This window comes from Pleurodeles waltl, chromosome 1_2 (assembly GCF_031143425.1).
Source record: "Pleurodeles waltl isolate 20211129_DDA chromosome 1_2, aPleWal1.hap1.20221129, whole genome shotgun sequence".
Lineage (NCBI taxonomy): Eukaryota > Metazoa > Chordata > Amphibia > Caudata > Salamandridae > Pleurodeles > Pleurodeles waltl.
The window spans coordinates 954,884,665-954,911,693 of record NC_090437.1 but is presented as its reverse complement, the minus strand read 5'-3'; the positions used below and the strand labels follow the sequence as shown (position 1 = coordinate 954,911,693).

General features: G+C 43.5%; 1 protein-coding gene across 1 annotated transcript in view; it reads right to left on the bottom strand.

Moving 5' to 3' along the window:
• The window catches only part of DLC1 (DLC1 Rho GTPase activating protein), a 1,219,048-nt gene that overhangs the window by 714,335 nt on the left and 477,684 nt on the right, over positions 1-27,029 (bottom strand). The window contains exon 3 of the mRNA XM_069200770.1: positions 11,603-11,752. Within this exon, the coding sequence (XP_069056871.1) occupies positions 11,603-11,752 (150 nt within the window). The remainder of the gene's footprint in view (positions 1-11,602; positions 11,753-27,029) is intronic.

Sequence of the window (27,029 nt, the reverse complement as noted above, 5' to 3'; positions counted from 1 at the left end):
ACTTTACATACTTCAACCAGAAGATTTTGTGTTAGTTTTTCAATTTCAAATAATCAACAATAATGGTGCTATTGAATTGTCTTTAGGAGTTGACTCAAGTAGATAATAGGATTGGGGATACCTCAATTATATCCTCAATGTAGCATAGGCACTACTGAGGAGAGGTTCAAAATAAGATACAAAAGCAGTTGTCTTCAAGATGTAATGAAGTAGTTGTGGTGTCAGCCCCAGATTATAGCTTCATCGGAGAGGATTAGTTACATTTACTTTTATAAATTTCTATCATGTGCTTCATAGATTGCTTCATCTATTTTGCAGCAAAATGAAGGCCGCACCCAATGAGTTGAAAAATAACTTATACCTCTGACTCAGTAAGGGAAGTCAATTACATGCTGAGCCAAACATAACACCCAGGAAGGAGAGCTAGCATACTGTCCCAATTACAGTATTCTTGATGGTCAAAATCACAGTTTAGTGGATTCGGGGCCACATATCATAATAGAAGTTTTAGAAATGTGGGTGTCTGATTCCAGCTCATCCATATTTAATCCAAACGCACTAATTAACCTTTTTTAACTGAGTGCTGTATATAATAATAATGCAGCATCATCCACGCACTGGAGAGCAGGGATTGGTCGTTAACAGAAAGAGAATTCTGACCTTGGGCTCTCAAATGAGAATTTAAGGTGTTATTATACTAAAGCACAACCCTTGAGCACCCCTCTGTCCAATCTAACGTGCATGTATCCTGATCACCATATCTGACACAAGCATAAACATCCTTATGCAAATGTGGCAGAAAATGTATTATAGCTCTTATTATAAATCCTACTTGCACATATCCAGCGCATATGGAAAACCAGATCTGGCGGTGGCGCAGACTCCTACATCCCTCTTAAAGTGTGGAATGACCTGCCACTACACATCTGAGCCTAGTCCTCACTTCTTGAATTTAGCAGGAAGCTGAAGACCTGCCTTTTCTAATAGTCCCAATAGACCCTAGTTGTGCCTAAACTCACACTTGCTAAGCACCAGGATACCCTCCTAGGTGATAGTTCGCTCTACAAACCTGCATAACATAACATTACTCCCATTGCTAATAAGAGTACCCCGACTTTAGACTTGTGTAGTCTACAGAAGGCACTACAGAGAACATTAATAGACACATGGATTTCTTCTTGTCTGATTGTGGTGTATTTATTAATGAGCAGGTGCAGTTTCAACATTGTTCTGTTGTTCCTAAGCCTTCCTGACAGCCATATTGTACATCAGCTAAAATACTACTTTCGCTGGCCCAATATGAACTCCTTTCTAATGGTATCAGTGAGTGAAACATAAATGTAAACTCCTTTTTAACAGAATCAACGAGCGAAATGGGTCAGTAACAGTGAGAATCTTATGTGTTTCCTTTTTAAAGTCAGCGACAACAATAGAGTGGGACCAAAAGATTGGTAAGTTAGAACAGCTGTCTGAGCTAAGAATATTAGTAATCATAAGGTCCCACAGTACACGGTTTGATTCATATAGTATAGTCAGGAGGGTCATATTGCCTTATTGCAAATTGAAACATATCAGAGAATTAAGGTCACTGAACCTGGTCTCGCAAATGGAACGTATAGTCAATAAATGACGCGCACCTCTTCTGCAATAAGTGGGTATAATTTTCTCACCATGGTGAGAGGTTTTGTGAACATTATTTAAGTCCCTCTTAATTACATAGCCAGATGGAGCAACATCACTACTGCTGGATGTCGATTTACAAACAAAGCAATCATTACTTATTGATGAGGAAATTTACTGGGTGAATTTAGTGCAAATTTACCTGGGGGGGATGACTTCATATCACTAAGATTCTCATCACTGTTAAATAATAATGAAGAAGGTGTAAAATCATGAGAAAGGAAGTTATTGTTGCAATAATTACCAAATACAAAAGAGAAGCTCCCTTTCCAGGTCACATACAATATTAACAAGTTCTGATAGTTGGATAGAATTAGCAAAACTCAGCATTTTAATGATAACTTAAACCAAGGAAAATAAGCCACCTTAGCCGTACCCGAGGTTCCTGGAAGAGCAGGTTGGCAAAGCAGGTAAAACGCTTGTAAAAATATTAGTAGTTGCCCAAGTTTCTTCGAATAAAATTATATCATACTCCTAAAATAAGCAATACAGTTATCACCTGAAAGCCTGGAATCTAAAAGTGCAATGTTCTAACTACACAACCTAAATGATAAACCTTCCAAGGGAAATCTTGAGCTCAACTACTTGTGTCAGAGTTAAACGAACAAAGATTGTGGGAAGAGGAGTTACTGTTAAAGAACAATTTGGCTGAGTTCTGGGTCTCCTGGTGTCTTCTAACTCACCAAGTACATAACAACGATTCTGGGTTGAAATAGGGATGGCTGGGAGGTGAATAGGGGAGGTTTTAAGGGTGACAGGAAGTTCAACATTACCACATATTAAAAAGTAGGACTGGAAATTTGAAGGTGTATTGAAATACCCCAATGTTAGTGTCCTCACTCTACCAATGAAGTTCGTAGCATATTTGGTTTTAAAAAACAATTCTACAATACCTGGGTTCCTAAAATTTGTCACTACAAAGTCATATTCTAGGTCGTTGGTTCTAGGACAAATCCAGAGAGCATGCCTGACACAATTGCCTCAAAAATGGCGGTAATATTATCAATCTTGCTAAAGAGCCAGTGCACCACTGTATTCTTCAATTCTGACAGGCTTTCAGTTTTGTTGTTCGGTAATGGCGCAACATTGGTTAGAATTAATATATATGGACAGGCTTTTGGCAACAGGTGTAAACTAGAGACAATAATTTTGGGATTGGTCACCGGTTGATTACATTGTTTACTATCTAACTCTGGAGGTAGCTCAGAGGGCTGAATAATACCAACTTCGATATAGTTGTGTGGAAGTACAACAGAAGATGGATTATTAGGTTCAATAGAGGTTACCACTGATTGGATCTGGGCAGATTGAACAGCAGTAGTTGGTGTCATCAGGCAAAACAGAATTATAATAAACACCTATGTTACTGACGATGGGTCATGCACAATCCAAAGAATTGCTCAAAGTAGCGAACAACTTCTTTATTAGATTACATGAGTTACAAAGGTTTTTAATCAAGCATCTGTTTTATTTATAAATGTAGATGTGAGAGGATAGTTGTTTCTGCTTTTTGGATGGTGTAACGGAAATAATAGTGGACAAGTTGCAGAAGGGGCCAGGCATCTCGGAGTTAGTGAAGCAGTCTGAGTCATCCACCACTTGGACATTACTTCCCTCTATTGGAGCTGACTATGGGTTTGGCAAAAGATGTGGGAATGATCCTAAAACATCACCACCTGATAGTCTCCTTTCAGTCTGCTCAATCTCTTGTCTTCTCCACAGCACATTCTAAAAGGATTTCAATAGTAGGGGAAAAGTGAGGACCCTTACAATTCACAGAATCTCCTTGTGTCTTTCTCCTTTCCATTCTAGGAACAATAAAATGAAATAAAGACCAACAGATGGGGCCCAGCTCATTCTCCTCCAGTCCCTAATGGACTGCAAATGGGCCCATCTGTGACTCATGTTTTGCCCAGGTAAGTCCTGCAGAATGGGACGAGTGTGCAGGTCGAGAGAGCTCTTTTCGGGACATAATGTGAGGGGTCCTCATTTCACCTACATCACTCAGGGTGTTTTGGGTAATGAAGTTTCTTGCCACAAAAGGGTAGAGTATATCCCAATAAAGTGTTTGCCTTTCTCGTTAATCAATAAAGAAAAAAAGTTACTATCACCAGTCGGTGTCTGAAGAAAATGTAATTTTAAGAAACTTCCCAGTATCCTCTCAGAATTCTGTACCATTGATGAACTGCCAAAAGTAAACCTCAATCATAAGTCTTCTATGGTACCATCAAAGGTTACCTTGTTTCAAAATTCAAGAAACACTTCCTCAGAAGCAAGATGCCCAACAACCTTGTTTAGAAACCACAAATAAAAAGTGGTGCTGCAGGCTGACAACAAACTCTTGTCTTTTGAACAACTAACCACAATAACACAATTCAAAGAAACGGGCAATGTCTGTGCCTTAGCAGCGTGCCCATTCGACCCCTGCCTACCTGAACTCTTCAAGGACATTCTGCTCACCACAAAAGCCACTTTCCCAAGAACAATCATCACCAAAAGCTTCAATGTAGGTATGTAACCCAATTGCAGACATTATTGATTTAATTGTATACTTTATCATTTTTACGATTCCAAGATGGCTGACATGATTCCGACCAAGATGTAAATCATCTTGGAACGGCAAAGAATACTAAAAAGTAAAACAGATTAAAAGATGGACATCAAAAGGATAGTCTTACAGAATGTGGCACACAGCAAGCAACAGTGAGTTACTAACAGCAGTGTGACTGTGGCACTTCTGTGTACTCACCAAAGGAAACAAAATAATTTTAAGTTTGTAATTGTGAACGAAAACATAGTTTTACTGAAAGAAGACATCAGCCTAACAAACTGGCCCTGAATGTATCTACTTTTATGTTGGATGTTCACACTTAAGAGCAAAATGACACCACTCATAGTGAGGGGAGCCAGTGGCTGAAGAGGCACACTCAATGGCCCATGCTGTAAGTTGTGGTGAGAATAAGAAAAATATGAATGACAAATTAATTGACCAATAAATAACGACACTGACCTCATGTGCTGAAGCTTGAAGGTATACGTATAATTTTTTCTATAAAAATAATAGTCTGGAAATACAACTAAAGCAATCTCAAATACCATAGCTAATGTGAGAGAACGACTATAGAAAGCCTCTACAAAAAGAGAAAAGTGAGACACATCTTTATGACAGCAATCAAATGAGCCCATCGCTAGGAAAATTGATGGATTAGTAGTAATAACATATTAGTGTCCCTTTATAATGAGCATAAATGGGTATTATGCATATAATGTTTGCCCCCTTGCGTTGCTCTATAATTGATAATGCAGCAGATATTCATAGGTGGAATATTAAATGCTTGATGGAGAGAAACTGGTTCTGGGAGATCTTCAATGTAGAAAAGAGGCCTTCATCATGTTAGGTGTTCAGGAAACACACTGTGAAATCCGCAACCAGAAGGAAGGTCCCACAGAGTTTGGATGACATTACACTGTACACAACATGAGGATTGGACACATGAGTGACACAAGGTATTGGTTTAGGAACATCTCTTAGTGAGTGGTGCATTTAAGTCCACGTGCCCTGTAAGCAGCTCTTTAGTTCAAGTTTTGAGAGGAAAAAAGAATAAGGTATAATCCCCCATTTATCTGAAGAACACCTTCTATGCTTTCTGGAAGAAACACCAGGAGAGTTGTCACGAATTCCACTTGAAGCTCTGCTTGACAACTTGCTCTAAGATGTACTTTCTGGCTAGAGAGCCAGTCCAAAACCAAATGGTGTCATTGCAACCAGTTCTAAAAATTTACAAGTAAATCCTGGGTGAATAAAATGATCATTATCAGTTGAACTCTTAAAATGTTATACACTTTCATGAGAAGGTGCTGTCTACGATAGGCTCATGGTTCCCAAAATGCTCCTTCAGCCTGTCAGAGCTTTATACTGCAGGAATACTGTCAACATCAGGACAGTGCACGCTCTATGGGCGACGTAAATGCAAAAACCCAGTTCTTATGCAGGTTCATAATTCATACATTGTGTTTCTATGCAGTATGTTAACCTTTTGCATTGTAGAACTTTTACCTTGAAAAGCCATTAATGCTGTGTGTAATGTACTGTTCATTTGCAAGGCTTTGCTGCAGGCTTACAGGGTGTGGTTAGGGAGTGGTCCCTATTCTAAGACTTTCTAGAAGGCTTTCCTGCAGCATGGCTGGGTGTGGCTCGTGGGCAGGGCTTGGCTCTATTTAAGGGAGCCAGCCCAGCTCCATGTGCTCACTATTCAGAGCTCCCGGTGCAGAGCAGCAGCATTTTCCTGAGCTCCCATTCCGGAGGCCTACCTAGGCATTTCCAGGCCTGCCCTCATTTCCTTGGTGATCCTCAAGCAGAGCAGTAAGGCGGAGGTCGGGTTAGGCCCCCAACTCCATTTTCAGTGACGAGTTTTGGGCCTCATTATGAAATCGCGTGTGCGATTGTTTTTCCTGGCATTTAACCTTGGCCTTCAGGTCGGCAGTGTGCGTGATCATTTCATGGCATTTGCATCGTGATGTTCGAATCGGCAACAGTGTGTGCGATTCATTCCTGGCATTAAACTCTTGGCATTCAGGTCGGCAGTGTGCGCAATCATTTCATTGCATTTGTATTGTGATGTTCGAATCGGCAACAGTGTGCGCGATTCATTTCTGGCACTGAACTCTTGGCATTCAGGTCAGCAGTGTGCGCGATCATTTCATGGCATTTGCATTGTGATGTTCGAATCGACAACAGTGTGCGCGATTCATTCCTGGCATTAAACTCTTGGCTTTCAGGTCGGCAGTGTGCGCGATCATTTCATGGCATTTGTATTGTGATGTTCGAATCGACACCAGTGTGCGCAATTCATTCCTGGTATTAAACTCTTGGCATTCAGGTCGGCAGTGTGTGCGATCATTTCATGCCATTTGTATTGCGATGTTCGAATCGGCAACAGTGTGCGCAATTAATTCCAGACATAAAACTCTTGCCATTCAGATCGTCAGTGTGTGCGAGCATTTCATGACATTTGCATCTTGATGTTCGAATCGGCAACAGTGTGCATGATTCATTCCTGGCATTGAAAACCCTGTCATTCAGATCGGCAGATTGCACGATCATTTCATGGCTTTTGAAGATTGACGCTTGAATCGGCGACAGTGTGCGCGATTCATTCCTGGCATTTAACTCTTGAAGTACAGATCGTCAGAGTGCGCAATCATTTCTAGATCTTGAAATCTTTGATTATTAATGTGCATAATAATTCCTGAACAATTGAAGCTTAAGACTCTTAGACAGAGTGTGACGTTGTAGTATTATTCATGATTCTAGTACAGTTCATTCATGAATGAAAAACCATGTGTACTTTGTTATAAGGTAGTGACTATTCTAAGAACCAAATGGAGAGTGTTTAATATTCCAAGTGTGAGATGTTAACGCTGGAATGCTCATACGACAATTTGCATAATCCTTCTTGATTTCCAGGTACCCAGATTTCGAGGCCTAGTTATACTGAAACTCTAGGCCATTCAAGTTCTCAGTATAATGTTATTTGAAAACAAAGCTTATTGAAAGTAATTGTGTTTAATCTTGCAATTGTGTTGTTTAACTCTTGCTTACACAGGTCTCCTTCCCCACTGTTCCCAACCCAAAACCCATTCCCCCACTTGGCCATTCTTTAACTCTGTGATATAATATCTAGTGGAGTTTGGAGCTGCCAAGAGGTGGACATGTTGGGAACATGCGCAAGCGCCGAGGATCTGGTCTCCCTGACAAATGCCTTGTTCTTCAAACCTTTCAGTCTTGGTTATTTGAGTTCACTTCACCTTACTAAATACATTATGGTGTTTTCTAAACATGGGCAAGCTCCTGCCCAAATATCTATTGAACTATGTGCACATATAGATCACACTCATGTGGGCCCTTTCAACTAGTACACCTTTTGTCAGGAGGATTTTATACCCTTTACTAATTTTCCTAATTTGTAATACATTTTCAGATTTTGTATTCATAGTGGTTTAGAAATGTGAGTCCTTTATTTATTTAACTGCATTTCTGTAAACATATTGTTATATTCATTGCACATTTCCTTGATGGTCTGCCTTGTTTCTGAGGCCAACCTACAAAAGGTGAACAATGAATACCTTCAGGAAAATAGGAATGTTCCTATGGGTAGAAGGTACCTTCTTCAAAAAAATATGTATTTAGTTTGTTTATGGTGTACACCTAATCAAAGCCGTAGCCTCAGAGTTATGTGAAAATTGAATAAACATGAAAGATTGTGAAAATGATAATTAGAGGGACAGGACTGATGGAGAGTGGAGGAAAAGACACAGGGAGTTTATACAGCAGTTGTCAGTTTAATTAGTATGTTACTGAAGAAAATATTGATGAATATTTGCCAAATGAGATAAAACAACACAGCTGGCACACTACTATATATATTTTTGCAGACTGAAGTTTCATAACACTGATAATGTATACAGTATACCATGAACAATATATTTAGGTATCTAAATTTCATGGTATATAGTATGCCCTTTGAAGAGTGATAACAGTTCTAAATTGAATTATTAATGAAAAAGAAACAACAAAGAAAAACTTTTATTTGATAACAACATAGAGGTCATACTATGTACATTCTGTAAAGTGGTAAGCATTGTCTCTGAGCCTGCCAGTGAGCAGCTCAAACAGATCCACAAATAGAAGAGAGACACACTGAATTAATGGTGTTCACACCAGCTGTTTTGAGGGTGATTAATTGTTAATTGGATTCTGATGGCTAATGATGGGTGCATTCTTTTACTGAGTAGCCATTTGTGGGGACCAAAGGCTTCATTCAGTAATGAGAAATCAAGTTGTTCTCACATAGAGATTAGCTTTATGGACATGACAGCATAGTTTGACTGCATTAGGAAACGGGAAGCTTGTGTTAGGGTTGGGTGATTCCCCCTTATGGGGAAGGAGGTGCTGTCTGACACAGTACTCCCTTGTGGGCACCATTCCTGTAAGTGAGACCAACAATGGAGACCAAGTGTGGGGTGACCAATATTCTGTCTTGGGTGATTTATCAGTCTGGTGTATGGTTTCCAGAGGAAACAGGTGCCTGGCTGGCTATGATTCTGTGATATGCTTTAGCAACCCTAAATGAGAAAATTAGCAGTTTTTAAATTAAAGTTGCAGTTCTTCATATAATCAACCCAACAATCCATTTACCTGATATTCCTACCTTAGTAGAGTCATGCATGTAATTTCAAAACTAATTTCTACATAACAAAGAAATAAAGGGGGTCATTACGACCTTGGCGATCTTTTCGCAAGACCGCTGAGGTACCGCCATGCTGAAGACCGCCAGTGGTGGCGGTCTTCCGCGCCGCGTATTATGACCGCTGGCAGCCCGCCGTCATTTTTCATACGGAAAGCAGCCAGAAGCCATACTGGCGGATGGCGGGAAAGTGGAGGTTGCTCAACCTCCACCGCTACGAACACTGCCCACTGAATCACGGCCCATGATTCGGTGTGACGGTGTTCTGGTGGCGGAGCTGCCCCCATGGATCTCGTCCCCTCCCGGAGGATCAACGGACAAGGTAAGTTGATCGTCCGTTAGGGAAGGGGGTGGGGGGGCATTGTGTGTTGTGTGCGTGCATGGGGGTGTGCGTGTGAGAGTGTAGAGGGGGTGAGTGAGTGTATGCGTGCGGGGGGTGTTGTGTGCATGGGAAATGTGTGCGGGTCAGACGGTGTGCATGTCTGTTTGTATGTGTGCGGGTATGTGTTGTTGGGGTGTATGTGTGCATGTAGGGGTGTGTATATGTGCATGTTGGGGGTGTGTGCGTGTAGGGGTGTGTATATGTGCATGTTCGGGGTCGGGGTGGGGAGGGGGGTTGTGCCACCTCTGGGGGTGGCAGGGGGGTGGGGGGTGTTGGGGGAGGATTTGTGGGGGGAAGCGGGGGTGGGGGAGACCCCTATTCCCTGGCACTGATAGTGCCTACCGCCATGGATCTCATGGCGGTTCCCAACCACCCCAGATTCATGGCGGTATGCAGGGTCCTGATACCATTGGCGGTCTAGTGACGACCGCCGGGCTGGAGACCGCAGTCTCCAGCCCAGCGATCTTCACCGCAATGGCGGTCGGAATGGTGAAGTGGTGGATGATCATAATTCCATTTTTTTTTCCGCCGGCCTGTTTGCGGTCTTAACCCCGACTGCCAGGGTTGTAATGAGGGCCAAAGTATCTAACTATATACTCTGAACTGTGTTTTTCCAAAACTAAGTTAAACACTATCCCTCCAGGATAGCCAGATAAATGTCAAGACAGTGTTTCTGCTAGATGCTGTACCTGAGGAGGTTATTTAAAATGTTCAGACTAATGGAAAGTCAATTGAATGTTTAAGTCCGTGTATCTACACTAAGGCCCTCATTCTGACCTTGGCGGGCGGCGGAGGCCGCCCGCCAAAGTCCCGCCGTCAGGTTACCGTTCCGCGGTCGAAAGACCGCGGCGGTAATTCTGACTTTCCCGCTGGGCTGGCGGGCGGTCGCCTTCAGACCGCCAGCCAGCCCAGCGGGAAAGAGGCTTCCACGATGAAGCCGGCTCGGAATCGAGCCGGCGGAGTGGAAGCTGTGCGACGGGTGCAGTTGCACCCGTCGCGTATTTCACTGTCTGCACAGCAGACAGTGAAATACATGTAGGGGCCCTCTTACGGGGGCCCCTGCAATGCCCATGCCAGTGGCATGGGCACTGCAGGGGCCCCCAGGGGCCCCGCGACCCCCCCTACCGCCATCCGGATCTCGGCGGTCCGACCGCCGGGATCTGGATGGCGGTAGTGGGGGTCGGAATCCCCGCGGCGGTGCAGCAAGCTGCGCCGCCGCGGAGGATTCAATGGGGCCGCGGTACACTGGCGAGACCCCGCCAGTGGTGCCGGTCCGACCGCGGCTTTACCGCCGCGGTCGGAATCCCCATTGGAGCACCACCGGCCTGTCGGCGGTGCTCCCGCGGTCCTCCGCCCTGGCGGTCAAAGACCGCCAGGGTCAGAATGAGGGCCTAAGTGTTCTTTGTCCTGAGGTCAACGATGTTTATCAGAGATAGCGATTTCACGGGAATAGCCAGACATACTTAACCTACACTGAGGTCGATGTACAATGGTTTAATGTCAGTCACAGTGCAAGTGCATGTCTTACTAGAACAGCCAAACAAAAGGATCAGGCGACACTATGTGAAAATTATTTACTGTACACTCACACTGATCCGAGCAGGTTAAATGGCAAAGTACATTTTCAATAGGTTTCTGAATGTTTTTCAACTTCTGGAATTTGTCTGCCAACATCATCCATAATGAGTGTGGGATTGTGTTAGTGAGTTAGTAAGGTAGTTATTGAGTTAGTTGGTTAATTAGTTATTTAGTGAGCCTTAATACGAAGTGACTTCATTTCCAGGTGTAAGACTACACAAGGTTAATACTGGTATTGCGGGGTTCGGTATTTACCAAGTTCAGTTTTACTGGGTGTTACATTACAATCAACTTGAAGTTGTCACGTTTGCTCTCACTTTTTAAATAGGCAACTCTTTAGTTCTCATCTCGAAAAAAGTTCTTTTGAAATTGAAGACGTTTTACACTTCAATAAAATTATTCATCCCAAAGTAAGGTGTTCACAAATGTTTGAATCTTTTTTTAAATTGGCAAATACTTTATTGTGAAATGGGATCTGTATAAGGTGAACCATCAGTCTCTTTATTCCATAAAAAAAATCATTTCAGCCCATTAATAAATTGACAGGACGCCAACGCAATTTTTGAAAAATGAAAGAAACAGTATCATTAAGTTTCGATCTTCCTTTGAAGAAAGAATTCTAGACTTCTAAAATTACATTGCAAGACAAACTATTTCTTTCAAATAGGACAAAATACAAAGAGAGCTAATTGTGAAAAACATGAAAGTGTCTTACAGGGTTGTATCTTCTTTTAATATTTGGTATGCAGGTTGGCGAAGAGCTGGTGACAAGGGCATTCTCGATGTCCTGGTCGAGTTGGTCCAATTTCATGATAAGCAGCACCATGGAGTCCAATCGTGACCGATCCCGCCCGTCTCTTCCTTCCTGAATAACACATGATAATTGAAAGGTCAACTCGTGGATGGAAGGGATGGACATTGAATTCACTTCACACACCACAGGCACATAACAAGCATTTGCAATGCAATAGGTCTCGCATTTTCTTGACATAGGGCTGTTGACATTGTAAATTCATAACTGGACTTTTCTTGCCACATAAATTGTTCAACACCGCCTCATAATTTAATCTTTTCCTGACATATAATTCCAGTGGCCCAAAAAGGAGCGATCATCGGGTCACTGACCATAAAGAATGATGCATACAAGCAACCTGGATTTTGGTACTTTCCATGCTTTTCAGCAAAGGATTGAAAAAGTAGTAAGTCCTCAACTGACACTGGCCATTTCCCACAGCAGTCCCTCAGAAAACCTAAATAAAGAGCTGACGGTGGCCGTGAGGGGACAGGCCAACACGCTTCAGTGGGGAACTATGGTAGGTCTTTCGCTGTTCCGCAGAAGTCTGAAAGAGACAATTTTAAAATCCAGACTGCTGGGACGTAATGTTTAAAGAGCAGTCTCATTGGTTGAATAGATGAAGTTATGCTGGTCCCATCCGTGTTCCAATTCTTTTCAGATGGGACCTGGTGTCCAGTTCATGGTATTAAGGTCGTATTGGGAAGGACACCACAGATGCTGCTGTGTGTGTGTGCCTCCAAGCAGTCATATGTGTGCATTTAAGCAGAGGAAGTGGCTGCTTCAAGTTGACATGTGAAACCTACAAGTGCACAGGGTGCAGCCAGGCGAACAAAAGAGGGAGGTTCCTGTGTGTACATGGTGCACTTCTGCATAGAAAATCCTTTCAGCAACTCTTCTTCAGTGCCAGAGCAGTCTCACCTCTCAGTACATGCCATATGGACCTACCTACGGTGCAGGCTCACAGGAGTCAAGGGAAGCAAAGCCACAACTACACAATTACACGGGAGGGCTCTGTGCTGGTAGGCTTCACAGTGTATTTGTATACAGGGGACAAAAGGGGGACTTTGTAGAGGGAAAGCAGGGATATAAGTGATGTGTGCGCCCAGGGGCCCTGACAAAGGACTGCTTGCACAGCATAAGTGTATGCAGAAGAGGAATGGACTGCACACACAAAATCTTTAGTAAACAAACGGTATTTGTACAGATAAGGTAGCCTGCTCTGGGTACCAACTCCTCAGAGTACTGTGTGCACAGAAGGACCGGGTGCGTGTATTATATGTTAGCTCAAATGGTTATTTTTGGCACAAAAAAAGTGATGTGCTTAGGAAGAGGTTCTGAATGAGGAGCTATGTGCACAGAAGGCGGCGTGCATATGTGGAGTGTGCGACCAGGAGAGAGATGTGCACAAGCTATATGCAATGTTCACAATGTATCGTAGACAGGGGTGCATGTGCAACTAGGAGAATGTGTATAGCGGTGGACTAGGTGCAGAAGTAATGTGCGTGTAGGGACTATAAGTATACAGGAGATATGAATGCACAGGAATGTGTGGACAGCAGTGACTGTGTGTACATGAGGTCCGTGGACAGCGATGTGAATGCTAAGAGACTGCACAGCAAGGAGAAACATGGGAGTGCATGCATAGCGTCTGCAAAGAGTTCCGAGAAAAAGACCATCTCACTCACACTGCAAGGGAAGGATGCAGTGCTCTCCCACCTGAGAGCTGGCAGGCACTGCTCTCAATAGTCTCCGACCCCTAATAGTCTCCGACCCCCGTGCATGCGCTCTCAATGGATGGCTCTGGTTCATAGCTGGCAGCGCGCGAGAGCAACCGCATAATAGCTGTCACACTGGACAAGAAGAAGGGCACACCCCCGAAAGGTGTTCCTGCGCTAGGGTGTGGGTGAGTTGCAGCTCGTGTCTCCCATGTGCACTTCGGGAGCTGCAGTTCAACTGTTAGTATCCGGTTCACGATTATCAACCATCAACTGCAGATGCCTGCAACTGCGAGCCATTTCTTCTTTCCACATCACTGAATGATATTTAGCTTGGCTATAATATGCATAATGTCCGATGAGCGCAGAGCCCTGAAAACAAACATTACATTAACGGTAATCATGGTGAACTGAAATTCACCCGCACCCCATGGTACACAATAATGCGTATGCACCGATGAGCGCAGAGCCTTGAAAACAAACATTACATTAACTTCGCTGCCAGGCCCTTTCCCCTCTTGCGCCGAGCCTTTTTTTGGCTATTTGGGGCAGTTCGCGCTTATGCCCTCATAACTTTTTGTTTACATAAGCTACCCACGCCAAATTTGCATCCTTTTTTTCTAACATCTTAGGGATTCTAGAGGTACCCAGACTTTGTGGGTTCCCCTGAAGGAGACCAATAAATTAGCCAAAATACAGTGACTTTTTTTTTTTTTTAAATGGGAAAAAAGGGCTGCAGAAGGCGGCTCATGTTTTTTTCCCTGAAAATGGCATCAACAAAGGGTTTGCGGTGGCAAGATCACCATCTTCCCAGTTTTCAGGAACAGGCAGACTTGAATTAGAAAACCCAATTTTTCAATACAATTTTGACATTTTACTGGGACATACCCCATTTTTACTATTTTTTGTGCTTTCAGCCTCCTTCCAGTTAGTGACCGAAATGGGTGAGAAACCAATGCTGGATCCCAGAAAGCTAAACATCTGAAAAGTAGACACAAATCTGAATTCAGCAAGGGGTAATTCGTGTAGATCCTACGAGAGTTTCCTACAGAAAATAACAGCTGAAATAAATAAAAAAAATGAAATTGAGGTGGAAAAACAGCAATTTTTCTCCATGTTTTACTCTGTAACTTTTTCCTGCAATGTTAGATTTTTGAAAGCAATATACCGTTAAATCTGGTGGACTCTTCTGGTTGTGGGGATATATAGCGCTTGTAGGTTCATCAAGAACCCTAGGAACCCAGAGCCAATAAATGAGCTGGGCCTTGCAATGGGTTTTTATTCTATACCAGGTATACAGCAATTAATTTGCTGAAATATAAAAAGTGAAAAATAGGTATCAAGAAAACCTTTGTATTTACTAAATGGCCACAAGACAAGGTGCTCAGAAACAGTGGTTATTTGCAAATCTCTGAATTATGGGGTGCCATACTAGCATGCGAATTACAGGGCATTTCTCAAATAGACGTCTTTTTTACACACTGTGTTACATTTGGAAGGAAAAAATGTAGAGAAAGACAAGGGGCAATAACACTTGTTTTGCTATTCTGTGTTCCCCCATGTCTCCCGATAAAAATGGTACCTCACTTGCGTGGATAGTCCTAGCACCCGCGACAGGAAATGCCCCAAAACACAACGTGGACACATCAAATTTTCACAAAGAAAACAGAACTGTTTTTTGCAAAGTGCCTAGCTGTGGATTTTGGTCTCTAGCTCAGTTGGCACCTAGGGAAACCTAGCAAACCTGCACAGTTTTGAAAACTAGACACCTAGGGGAATCCAATATGGGGTGACTTGATGGGGCTCTGGCCAGGTTCTGTTACCCAGAATCCTTTGCAAACCTCAAAATTTGGCCAAAAAAACACTTTTTCCTCTAATTACGGTGACAGAAAGTTCTGGAATCTGAGAGGAGACACAAATTTCCTTCCACCCAGCATTCCCCCAAGTCTCCCGATAAAAATGGTACCTCACTTGTGGGGGTAGACCCTGCGCCCGCAAAAGGAAATGCCCCAAAACACAACGTGGACACATCAAATTTTTCCACAGAAAACAGAGGTGTTTTTTACAAACTGCCTACCTGTGGCTTTTGGCCTCTAGCTCAGCTGGCACCTGGGAAAACCTAGCAAACCAGGCATTTTTGAAAACTAGACACCTAGGGGAATCCTAGATATGGTGACTTGTGGGGCTCTGACCAGGTTCTGTTACCCAGAATCCTTTGCAAACCTCAAAATTTGGCCAAAAAAACAATTTTTCATCTCATTGCGGTGACAGAGAGTTCTGGAATCTGAGAGGAGCCACAAATTTCCTTCCACCCAGCGTTCCCCGAAGTCTTCCGATAAAAATGGTACCTCACTTGTGTGGGTAGGCCTAGTGCCCGCGAAAGGAAATGGCCCAAAACACAACGTGGACACATCACATTTTTCCACAGAAAACATAGGTGTTTTTACAAAGTGCCTACCTGTGGATTGTGGCCTCTAGCTCAGCCGGCACCTAGGGAAACCTAGCAAACCAGTGCATTTCTGAAAACTAGACACCTAGAGGAATCCAAAATGGGGTGACTTGTGGGGCTCTGGCCAGGTTCTGTTACCCAGAATTCTTTACAAACCTCAAAATTTGGCCAAAAAAACACTTTTTCCTCTCATTTCAGTGACAGAAAGTTCTGGAATCTGAGAGGAGCCCCACATTTTCTTCCACCCAGCGTTCCCCGAAGTCTCCCGATAAAAATGGTACCTCACTTGTGTGGGTAGGCCTAGTGCCCGCGAAAGGAAATGGCCCAAAACACAACGTGGACACATCACATTTTTCCACAGAAAACATAGGTGTTTTTACAAAGTGCCTACCTGTGGATTGTGGCCTCTAGCTCAGCCGGCACCTGGGGAAACCTAGCAAACCATTACATTTTTTAAAACTAGACACCTAGAGGAATCCAAAATGGGGTGACTTGTGGGACTCTGACCAGGTTCTGTTAGCCAGAATCCTTTACAAACCTCAAAACTTGGCCAAAGAAACACTTTTTCCTCTCATTTTGGTGACAGAAAGTTCTGGAATCAGAGAAGAGCCACAAATTTCCTTCCACCCAGCGTTCCCCCAAGTCTCACTTTGTGGGTGGGCCTACTGCCTGCGAAAGGAAATGCCCCAAAACACTATCTGGACACCTCAAAATTATCAAATACAAAACTACCTGTTTTTGTAGCGGAGCATCTGCGTTTTTGGTCCTGGGCTCAGCAGCCTTCTAGGGAAACCTACCAAACCCAGACATTTCTGAAAAATAGACACCCCAGGGAGTCCAGTGAGGTGTGACTTGGGTGGATCCTCCAATGTTTTCTTACCCAGAATCCTCAGCAAACCTCAAAGTTAGCTGAAAAATCACACTTTCCCCACATTTCTGTGTGGGATCACCACACTGGGACACATTTCATACCACCCAATGTTCCCCTCAGTCTCCCAGTAAAAATGATACCTCATTTGTGTAGGTGGGCCAAGTACTTGTGAAAGGGAGGAGCCAAAAACATGTCGATATTGAGGGGAAAAAAGGGGATCCAAAAGGGTACTTTGTAAAAAAACATTTTTAGGCTGACAAGTGCAGCAGAATCTTTATCGGTATAGATGAGACAATGCTGGGTGGGAGGAATTTTGTGGGTTCCTGCAGATTCCGGAAGGTTCTGTCACAAAAACGTGGGAAAAATGTGTGATTTCCAGCAAAGTTGGAGGTTTGCAGGGGATTGTGAGTACAAAAATGGTGCGGGGTGCATGTGAAACACGCCACCCTGGAATCACCCAGATGTTTAGTTTTCAGACATGTCTAGGTCTTGTGGATTTTTCTACATGGCAGCGTCCCAAAGTCCATAAAGTGCAGCCCTCACAATTCCAAGTGGGACGATTTTGAGAGTAAGCCAAGCTCTCATGGCCCAAATGTAAAAATAAAACCCAAAATAATCAAATGTCTTCTTGCTTGCTGTGGATTAAGATGTTTTAGAGTGTGGGGGAGAGCTGAAAGACTGTTACCCCCCTTCAGTTGATGTGGGGGCATAACCAGGCCCATACTGGTTGGTAGCCACCACCCCAATATTTTTTGTTTTTTTTTAATTCCCTGGCATCTAGTAGACTTTCTGCCCCCGGGGTGTGGATCAGGGGTAATTGCCCCATCTGCCCACTGGTGGGCAGAACAACTTTGGCCCCTTTTATTTGGGGTGGGGGTATAGCCATACCCCCACCCTCTTATTTTTGAAAAAAAAACTTCCCTGGCCTCTGGTGGGCTTTCTGCCCCCCCTAGGGGGCAGATGGGCCTTCCAAAAATAGGTCCATCTGCCCTCAATGGGGGGCAGATATGGCCAACAGTAATGTGCCCCCATGGGGAGCGACCCTTACCCACGGGGCTGCCCCCTAAAGAAAACACACACATACACACACACCAATCCCTGGTGCCTAAGTGGTTTCTACCTCCATGGGGGCATATTGGCCTAACAAAAATCAAGGGGGGGCAGAAATGGTCTAAATACAATTTGCGCCCCAGGGGAGCGACCCTTGAATAAGGGGTCACCCCACACCTCTAAAAAACAAAACAAAAAAAAATAGTTTTTTTTAATCCCTGGCGCCTAGAGGTTTCTGACACACCTGGGGCAGATTGGCCTAATAACAATAGGCCGATCTGCCACCAGGGGGGCAGAAAAGGCCTAAAACAAATTTGCCCCCTCCCCCGGGTAGCGACCCTTGCCTAAGGGGTCGCTCCCCACCTCTAAAAAACTAAACAAAAACAAAAAAACGTTTTTCTTTATCCCTGGTGCCCAGAGGCTTCTGCCCCCCTTGGGGGGGCAGGAAAGGCATAAAATAAATCCTTCCCCCCCCCGGGTAGCGACCCTTGCCTAAAAAAAAAAAAAAAAAAAAAAAAAAAAAAAGAAATCCACAAAAAATGTATCCCTGGCGCCTAGAGGCTTCTGCCCCCCCTGGGGGCAGATCGGCCTAATAACAATAGGCCGATCTGCCCGGGGGGGCAGAAATGGCCTAAAATATATTTGCCCCCCGCCCCTCCCATCCCCCGGGGAGCGACCCGTTGCCTACGGGGTCGCTACCCTTGCGTGACATTGGCGCAAAAAAAAGATCCCCGGTGCCTAGTGGTTTCTGCCACCCTTGGGGGGAAGATTAACCTAAGATTGGCCGATCTGCCCCCAAGGGGGGCAGAAATGGTCTAAATACAATTTCCCCCCTAGGGGAGTGACCCTTGCCTAATGGGTTGCTCCCCATCTCTAAAAAAACAAACAAAAAAAAATATTGCCCTGGCGCCTAGAGGTTTCTGCCCCCCGCCTAAAATATTTGTTTCCCCCCTGCCCCCCAACACCCCTGGGGAGCGACCCTTGCCTACGGGGTCGCTCCCCTTGTGTGACATTGGTGCAAAAAAATGATTCATGGTTTCCCATTGCCTAGTGGTTTCTGCACCCCCCCCCTTGCGGACAGATTGACCTAAAATCTGCCGATCTGTCCCCAAGGGGGTCAGAAATGGTCTAAATACAATTTGACCCCCAGGGGAGCGACCCTTGCCTAATGGCTCGCTCCGCATCGCTAAATAATAAAAATAAACAAAAAAACACAAAAAAAAATTGCCCTGGTACCTAGAGGTTTCTGACCCCCCCCCCCAGGGATAACAATAACAATAGGCCGACCTGCCCCCAAGGGGGACAGAAATGGCCTAAAATAAATTTGCCCCCCCACCTCCCAGGGGAGCAACCCTTGCGTGACATTGGCGCAAAAAAAAAGATCCCCGGTGCCTAGTGGTTTCGACCTAAAATCGGCCGATTAAATGACCTAAATACAATTTGCCCCTCTGGGGGAGCGACCCTTGCCTAAGGGGTCGCTCCCCATCTGTAAACCAACAACAACAAAAAAAATCCTTGGTGCCTAGTGGTTTGTGCCCCACTTGGGGGCAGATCGGCCTAATTAAAATAGGCTGATCTGGCCTAAAATAAATTTGACCCCCAGGGGAACGACCCTTGCCTAAGGGGTCGCTCCATTTGCGTGAAATTCACGAAAAACAAAAAAAAACTCCCTGGTGTCTAGTGGTTTCTGTCCCCCTTGGGGGCAGATTGGCCTCCTAAAAATAGGCCAATCTGCCCCCAAGGGGGGCTGAAATGGCCTAAATATAATTTGCCCCCTAGGGGAGTGACCAAAAAAACAAAAACAAAAGAAAAAAAATGATCCCCGGTTCCTAGAGGTTTCTACCCCCCCTGTGGGCAGATCGGCCTAATAATAGGCCGATCTGCCCCAGGGGGGGCAGAAAAGGCCTTAAAAAAAATGCCCCCCCTGGGAGTGACCCTTGCCCAAGGGGTCGCTCCCCTCATGCCAGTTTCCTTTTGTAAAATAAATCCCTGGTCTCTAGTGGGCATTTTAGCAGCCGGATTTCTTTGCAATCTGGCTGCTAAAATGCTCAGAGAGACTTCAAAGGGGATGAAATTTCTTTCCTTCCCTTTGAAGCCTCTCAGGCCTCCTCCACGTGATCGGAAGAGAAAAGCTGAGCATTTCTCTTCCGATCGCGCTGGAAGGAGGAGGCCTCTGTGATAGTCAGCGCGCAATCGTGCACTGATGTCAAGGGGGTGGGAGGGTCAGGGGGGTTGTCGGGGGCAGAAGGGGAAGGCCTTCCCCTTCCATCACTGCGTTGGTGGGGTGGGGGGGACCCCACAGAGGCAGCGCTGGCGCTTCCTCTGGGCCCTGTGCCCAGGACGTAATGGTTACGTCCTGGGCACACGAGCACTGTGCCGCAGGACGTAACCATTACGTCCTGGGCACAGAAGGGGTTAACGGCATCATGGTGAACTGAAATTCACCTGCACCCCATGGTACACAAAAATGCGCATGCGCACCTTTCTGGACATCGTTATCTAGAGCCAGGCACACCAACTGCGTCAGCTGGGAATTAACTTAGATGGTAGAGTGCTTGCTTAGCATGGGAGAGGTAGTGGAATTGCTGCCCACATTCTCCAAGTTCTTAAGTTTTCTTAAACTGACGTACAAATTATTCTAATTATACTTGTACAATTCTTTTTTTACAAAGTGTTACTTTTAAGTAAAAAGCGTATATTTAAAGCTATGCTAAGACAAAAGAAAACAAGAAACAAAACAGGAGCACACTAGAGGAAGCATGGCAATGTGTATGTGCGCGGTGGCCACAGTCAATGTCAAGGGGAAGGGCAGGCGAGGGGGAGGAATAGGGTTGGGGTCAGGGGAAAATTGCAATTTTTTTTTTTTAAAAGAGCATGAATGCACTGTGTAAAACCTTGAATTCGCTAAGGAGTGCTTGGATAAATAATAGAAGTAAACTAGTAGTCATGCAAAGTGCTCAATGACGGCCCAATGAGATCGTGCTTTGAAGGAACTAAAAAGAAATAGTAGTCCAGAAACCATGCGGAAAACATGGAGCCTCGTATGTTTTCAGTAGTTGGCCAGTGCGCTTGAGGAGGGCTAAACACAGGAAAATGCATAAAATATGCATGCCTGTCACAAAAAAAATCAAGGGAATTTAAAAAGGCAAGCTCAAAACAAATGAAAGTGATGGGTGTGACATGGGTGCGGTTAAAAGCCCAAAAGAAAGACAACAGGTCGGAAGCGCTTGCGTGCTCAACCTAAAAACAAGGCCTGGCTCTGCAAAGAGCCTGTGCAGCACATAGTATGGCCACTTGCTAAATTAGATAACTTTCGGCTAGCACTAGGGTGCTTTTGCACCAACATTTGCTTCAATAGGCCTGTACCAATATGCTATTTACACCACTCAACAAAGTACAAAAAATTCATTTTTCACCCACCAGTTCTGTCAAATATTTGTACAGGGCGGTCAGTAAATTATTGCCTCACATTGCTGCAAAGCTGTGTAACTGTGCAGTGTGTGGTTTGTTAAGTGTAAGCCTTACTAGTACAGTGATAGACCATTGTACAGAAAAACTAGGTCATTGACAACCTGTAGTTATTTTGACATTTTTTCAACTGCTACGTTGCTTGGTCTTGAAAACAAAGTATGCCACTATTACAAATTAGGGGATTTTGTTACATAATTGGGGAAGCAAACACATTGATGATCATATATGGTGAGTAATTCACAATGAGACTCGAGCAACAGTAATTTTTAGCATGTTGGTACATTAAAGAAGTATGTATTTTGTAGGGAGTCTTGTACAATACTCGACCTATTTATAAGTGTTTCAATGGATAGGAATGGGGGAAATGTAAAACATGCTTAATGTCCCTTCGTATGGTATGAGGAGCACAACTTCAATACAACATGAAACTTAATGTAAGATGGAAAATTGGCATTCAGAAACCAGGCGTCAGCCATTCAAAAAGTGTTTGGCTGTCAAACGTATTCAACACAATCATCCTGTCAGAAAACACCACAACCTGACTCACACACAATCATTCAAATATTACATTAAAGTCAATAACATGGCTTTAATGACAGCAGGTATTGTTACACCAACCAACTACACATGTACAGATCAATCATTAAGAAATCTAATGAGAAACATTAGTTGTATCACTCATTGCTTTTGCACCAAATCCTTGAAAGACGTTTTTTAGAAGTATTTCAGAATTCAAGGAGTTGACAGCTTTGTCAGACAAAAACACCCCTTTATAAATATAATAGGCTGGCCTTCCACTGCCTGGAATAGCCCAAAGAACTAGACACTTTTCTGATCCAAAAATAACACACAACAATCAAAACATTTAGTCATACCTTTAAACGTAGTGTACCAAAAAATCTCGTTGAAGAACAAAATATTTAAGAGCTCTTAAATATCCAATCACTAAATCATTTTTAGGGAGGACAGGGCTTCATTTACAAAATTCAAATTACAGATCAAGAAAAAATGAATGGATGTGACCTGGTCAACTGGTAGAAAAGGCATCCTAATCTCACCTATGGATAAGCTCAGAACATAAACCTATTATAATGGAATGGTTGTTGTCAATCTGCTACGCGTGCATTCAATACTGCCCAGCACCCAGCATTACTGACTCTTACACCCTAAATACTGGTGTTTCTCAATGCTCAGCTATCTCATTCCATCTTTTCAACATCAACACTACACCTCTAGTTTGGCAGTTTCAGCCATTCTTGTTTGCTATAAATTGACAGAAGACACATCCATAAAGTTCATGTTCCAGATGCTCAATGACTCCACACCCCAGAGGCTGGCATCACTAATAATTGCTAACAAATATTGGATGACTGCTAACCATCTTAAGCTCAACCTGGATGAAGCATCAACCCTCATATGTAAATACTAGCTACCTTGCCAAGAGATCACAAGTAAGCCTGCAGACTTAGGACAGACACACTCCTCAATGGACAGTCTAAAAAACATCATGGATTTGACTTTACTTTGAAACTCTAAATATATCATGTAGTGTCATCTTCTAAGAATATGCACAGAATCCACAGATGGCCTCTTCCTCACCTGAGTTCTTCATACAGAGTCCAGGCTTGTTCTAGTACTCTGCTTCGTGGGTTATGCAAACAGACTTTTCCTAAGAGATCCGAAATTTCTTATAAACAAATTGCATTGTGTGCAGATCTCAGAAGCCAGGCTGCTCTTACATCTCAAATCCAATGCTTACATTATCCTAGCCCTTTCAACTCTACACTGGTTTCTATTTTTATGATGGCTCATTTTTAGCTTATTGTGCGTAGTGCATTGAACACTTCAAGGAAATTGACTGAGATTTATCCTTAAGTGAAACTTCCACTGCTGCATCTTTTCACAAATTAAATTGCTACACTTTAACAAATATTGATTGGTAGTTCATTGATTCTCAGTTCAAGCACCAAACTTTGGAAGTTCATCCCTTTAAATGCTCCTCCACATAAAGAAATTACAAAACGATCTGGCCTTCTTGAAGGCTGTAAAAACAAGGACTTTCAAGCTTTAGACCACAAATTGATCATTGATCTGTCCATAAAACAACTTAAATCAACCCCTGAAACATACCAATTCTCCGAACATTTATGCCACTCCAAATAGCCATAGCTTGTAACACACCTAAACCCAAACAGCGACAGAGCTACCCTGACGCTCTGTATTACGATTTCAGACTGAAACTAAAGGATAGCAAACCCATGATACGAGGACTTATTCACCTGTCTCTGTGTAAATACTGCAAAGAGCACTTTGTATTCCTTCCCACATACCATATAAATTGCATGACGACCAAAATTAACAAGTTCTCCATAACTTAACCATGTGTCCAAGCCTCAAACAGGACACACGAGTGCATTAAGTTAAAAAATTCACATCTCCTTTTTCCCTACTCGATTTTAATACTTTTTGTGTCTTTTTTTGCTTATTACATTTTCTTTATTCTCATAAATTGGTTTCACAATTTTATTATGTTATGTTTTTGACTTAAATGTTGTTTAGTTTTGCTTGGTACTGATTGAACTTACACATATTAATATTATTATTATTGTCATTATAATTATTATTTTTTATTATTATTAAGAAGTAGGAGCAGCCTGGCTTCTGAGATTTGGATCCAATGCAATTTGTTTAATAGCAATTTGGGATCCCTTTGGTATAGTCTAACCCATGTCACAGAGTACAAGAACAACCCTGGACTCCTCTGGGGAATTGCCTGATGATTATTTCACAACGACCAGAGGTTGAGCAAAGTGCCTTTGATGGTTCCCATAACTGCTCAACCTTGGATACACTCGAAAGGTACTCTCCAGTTGAAGGCAGGTGGCAGTAAGATTCCAGGGTGACAGTGGATTTAATGGGGTGGTAAACAGAAAATGGTTTTCTATGGAGAAAGATATTTTTCCTATGAAGTAGAAGGCTATGTGCATAAAAATAAACTTGTGATGCATTTACAAATACAGAAACTTCCTGGAGAAATCCTGGCATCCTTTGAAATCCCTAGAACGTAAGTTTGCACCCAACTCTGAATAGGGGCGAGGATGTGACTGCCTGAGTTGCCGATTTTGGAGCTGGGGAACCAGGTGTGCATCGGCTCGATTTTGGACAAATCACTAAATCTTCCCGTACCTCCCAAAAAATGCACGTGTCCTTGTGTAATGTAACTGGTGCTCATGCAAAACGCTCCAATAGCATCAGGTCGTGTTCGTACTATATAAAACTGCAAAAAAAATAATTCAAGGGACATTCTGGGCAAGTATTTTTCTGTCTCTTTCTCTTTTGGTGTGCTATTACATAAGCCCTACAGGCGTCAATTGAAATCACTTGTGATCCCATACTCACCCTGCTGGAGCAATCAGGAACAGCAAGTTTAAAACTGCACAACAGCAGCAATGTTTACATTGTACTACATATTGTGATGTTTAAGGTACATATATGCAAGAAATGTGTTCATAGTGTGTTTTTTTTATTTAATTAAAATAGCTTTGTGTGTGTATCAAGCACTCACAAATTAACTTAGAATATTTTGAGTGGTTTCAAATTACTAAATTCCCTTAAAATACCAGTGGTATGGACCATTGGGTATACACCTAAATGTTGGCAAACAATAGCTCCCTTTCGGGAAGCTGCCTGGTGGACTTTTCTCCAAGACACAGAGAATTTGTCAGAAAAAGTGTTCAAGCGTTTGATATTGTACATAAAGGCGTTCTATCCATGCTGTTTTTTTTAACTGTATATATAAAATTACCAGGAGGTCTCCTATTTTAGAATTCATTATGACTCCCCTAGTATTTCAGCAATACTCACATCTATTTTATGACACTAGAGTGTAGATTTACTAAGATTTTGCACCATCAGAAAGTTACACAGAGCAACACATTAGTATTTTTACGCTGGAAAGTGCCATTTGCCCAGCACAATAACACTTTCTGCTGCTTTGCGACAAGGTTATGTTACTGCATTATTATTGAACTGAATCAGCACGAACACCACTAAGCTGTGACGTAAGATCGATCTTCTAAGATTGTCAGACTGGGCTTTGCATAAAAAACGAATGCCTCCCTGGAGCAGGCAGTAACAAGGGGAATTTCATTTTGAAATCTTTGTATTAAGTTTTCGAGAAAAGCAAACAAAAACATAGGTATATAAATGGTATAAACGTTCATAGAGATTACCAAACATGAGTGAGCATGATTAGGGCAAAGAAACATAACAATAGTAATAAAAAATATGAGAAAGCCCTAATTTTGGGTCATCGTGCAGTGGTAAAAGAAACTCGACAGAATTTGAACGTTATAATGGCGACAAAGGAAAGCTTACGCTTTCAATTGAGTTAATCATTGCTCAGCTAGGGTGCTTGGCTCAAGGTGGGGTAGACGGTGATTCGGTGGTCATGGTTTGGCGCATAACAACCTTCCGGTAGGGTTCCCCGCTTCTTTTTGGAATTGCAGTGATGCATACCTTTCTGCCTATTTGTTGCAAAAAGTAACATCGTTTCACCAGTCTCGGTATTTGGGGACAGAACCCTTCAACTCTGCCTTGTAATTATTAACAGCAGGGCCACTAATAATCTACTGGATCAAAGAAAGTCTAGGACATAGCCCACGACCATGGGTAGACTTGAGCTTGAAAATACCTTAGTTTGCTCTGCCCCCTACCTCCCCCCGCTCGCGCCCTCCAACCCCCCCTTTCCTTTGTGCCCTGCGAACTCACGGCTATCACGGCTATGCGGCGGGGTTCGGTGAGTGATGGACTAATACATAGTGTAATGAAAATTGAATGGGTGGATATGCTCCAAGTTGGTTTCATATTTTCTTTTTTGTTTTCGAACAAAAAGCTTAATAAAGATATTGAAAAAAAGAAAATGATATGTTAAGTATTTCTCCCATCGGTCCGCAACATCGGACCAAAACGGCAGGCCGGGTGTATGAAATAAGCAGGGTCAGCAGAGCATCGGGCACTTCCCGAGGGTCGCGATCAGTCTATCTGATCTAATCAGTGAGGGATCTGATATACACTTTTAATGAAATTCAGGTGGGTGCGTCTATGCCTCTGATTGATAGATGAACATTTTATCGTTCGTAGCAGAGAACCTAGATTTGTCAAAGAGAGATATTACAAGGTCCGCCTCCCAGTGTTCCCTGGTCCCCTTGATAATGGAAAACAGGCTCCCAGTCACCTTAGAGAGGTAGCTTACCAAACCCCTGGTGGCCCCCTGGAGGAATACATATGTGGAAGTGGGGGTGAAACGCTGTGGTTCACAAGGAAAGTCAGTCCACTGCCCCACAGCCGACCGGCACAGTTTGAAGTGACCTCGTCTCCGCCAGCCTTTTCATGGTGGTAACATTTCAGGAAATGGCTGGCAGAGGACAGGTGCAGGGAGCCACAGGGGGCCCCTGCACTGCTCATGCACTTGGCATGGGCAGTGCAGGGGCCCCCCTGCCCAGCACCGTTGCAATGTTGTGAGGGTGCTGGTGCACCCTGCTGATTACAGCAGTGCCAGCGGCTCGTTTACCAGCTGGAGCCAATGCCTTAGCCTGTTTCCCGCTAGGCTGGCAGGCATAAACCTAGGTCTCCAGCCGCCAGTCTAGCAGGAAACTTTTGATGGGTCCAGCGGTCGGTGAAAACTGTCTGCCGAACTCCAAATCAGGACCCAACTGCCTTAACCTCACTCAATGCCCAACACTGCTCCAGAGTGAGAAAACACTGTCCCGGTGCGTACGGTTGGCCAAT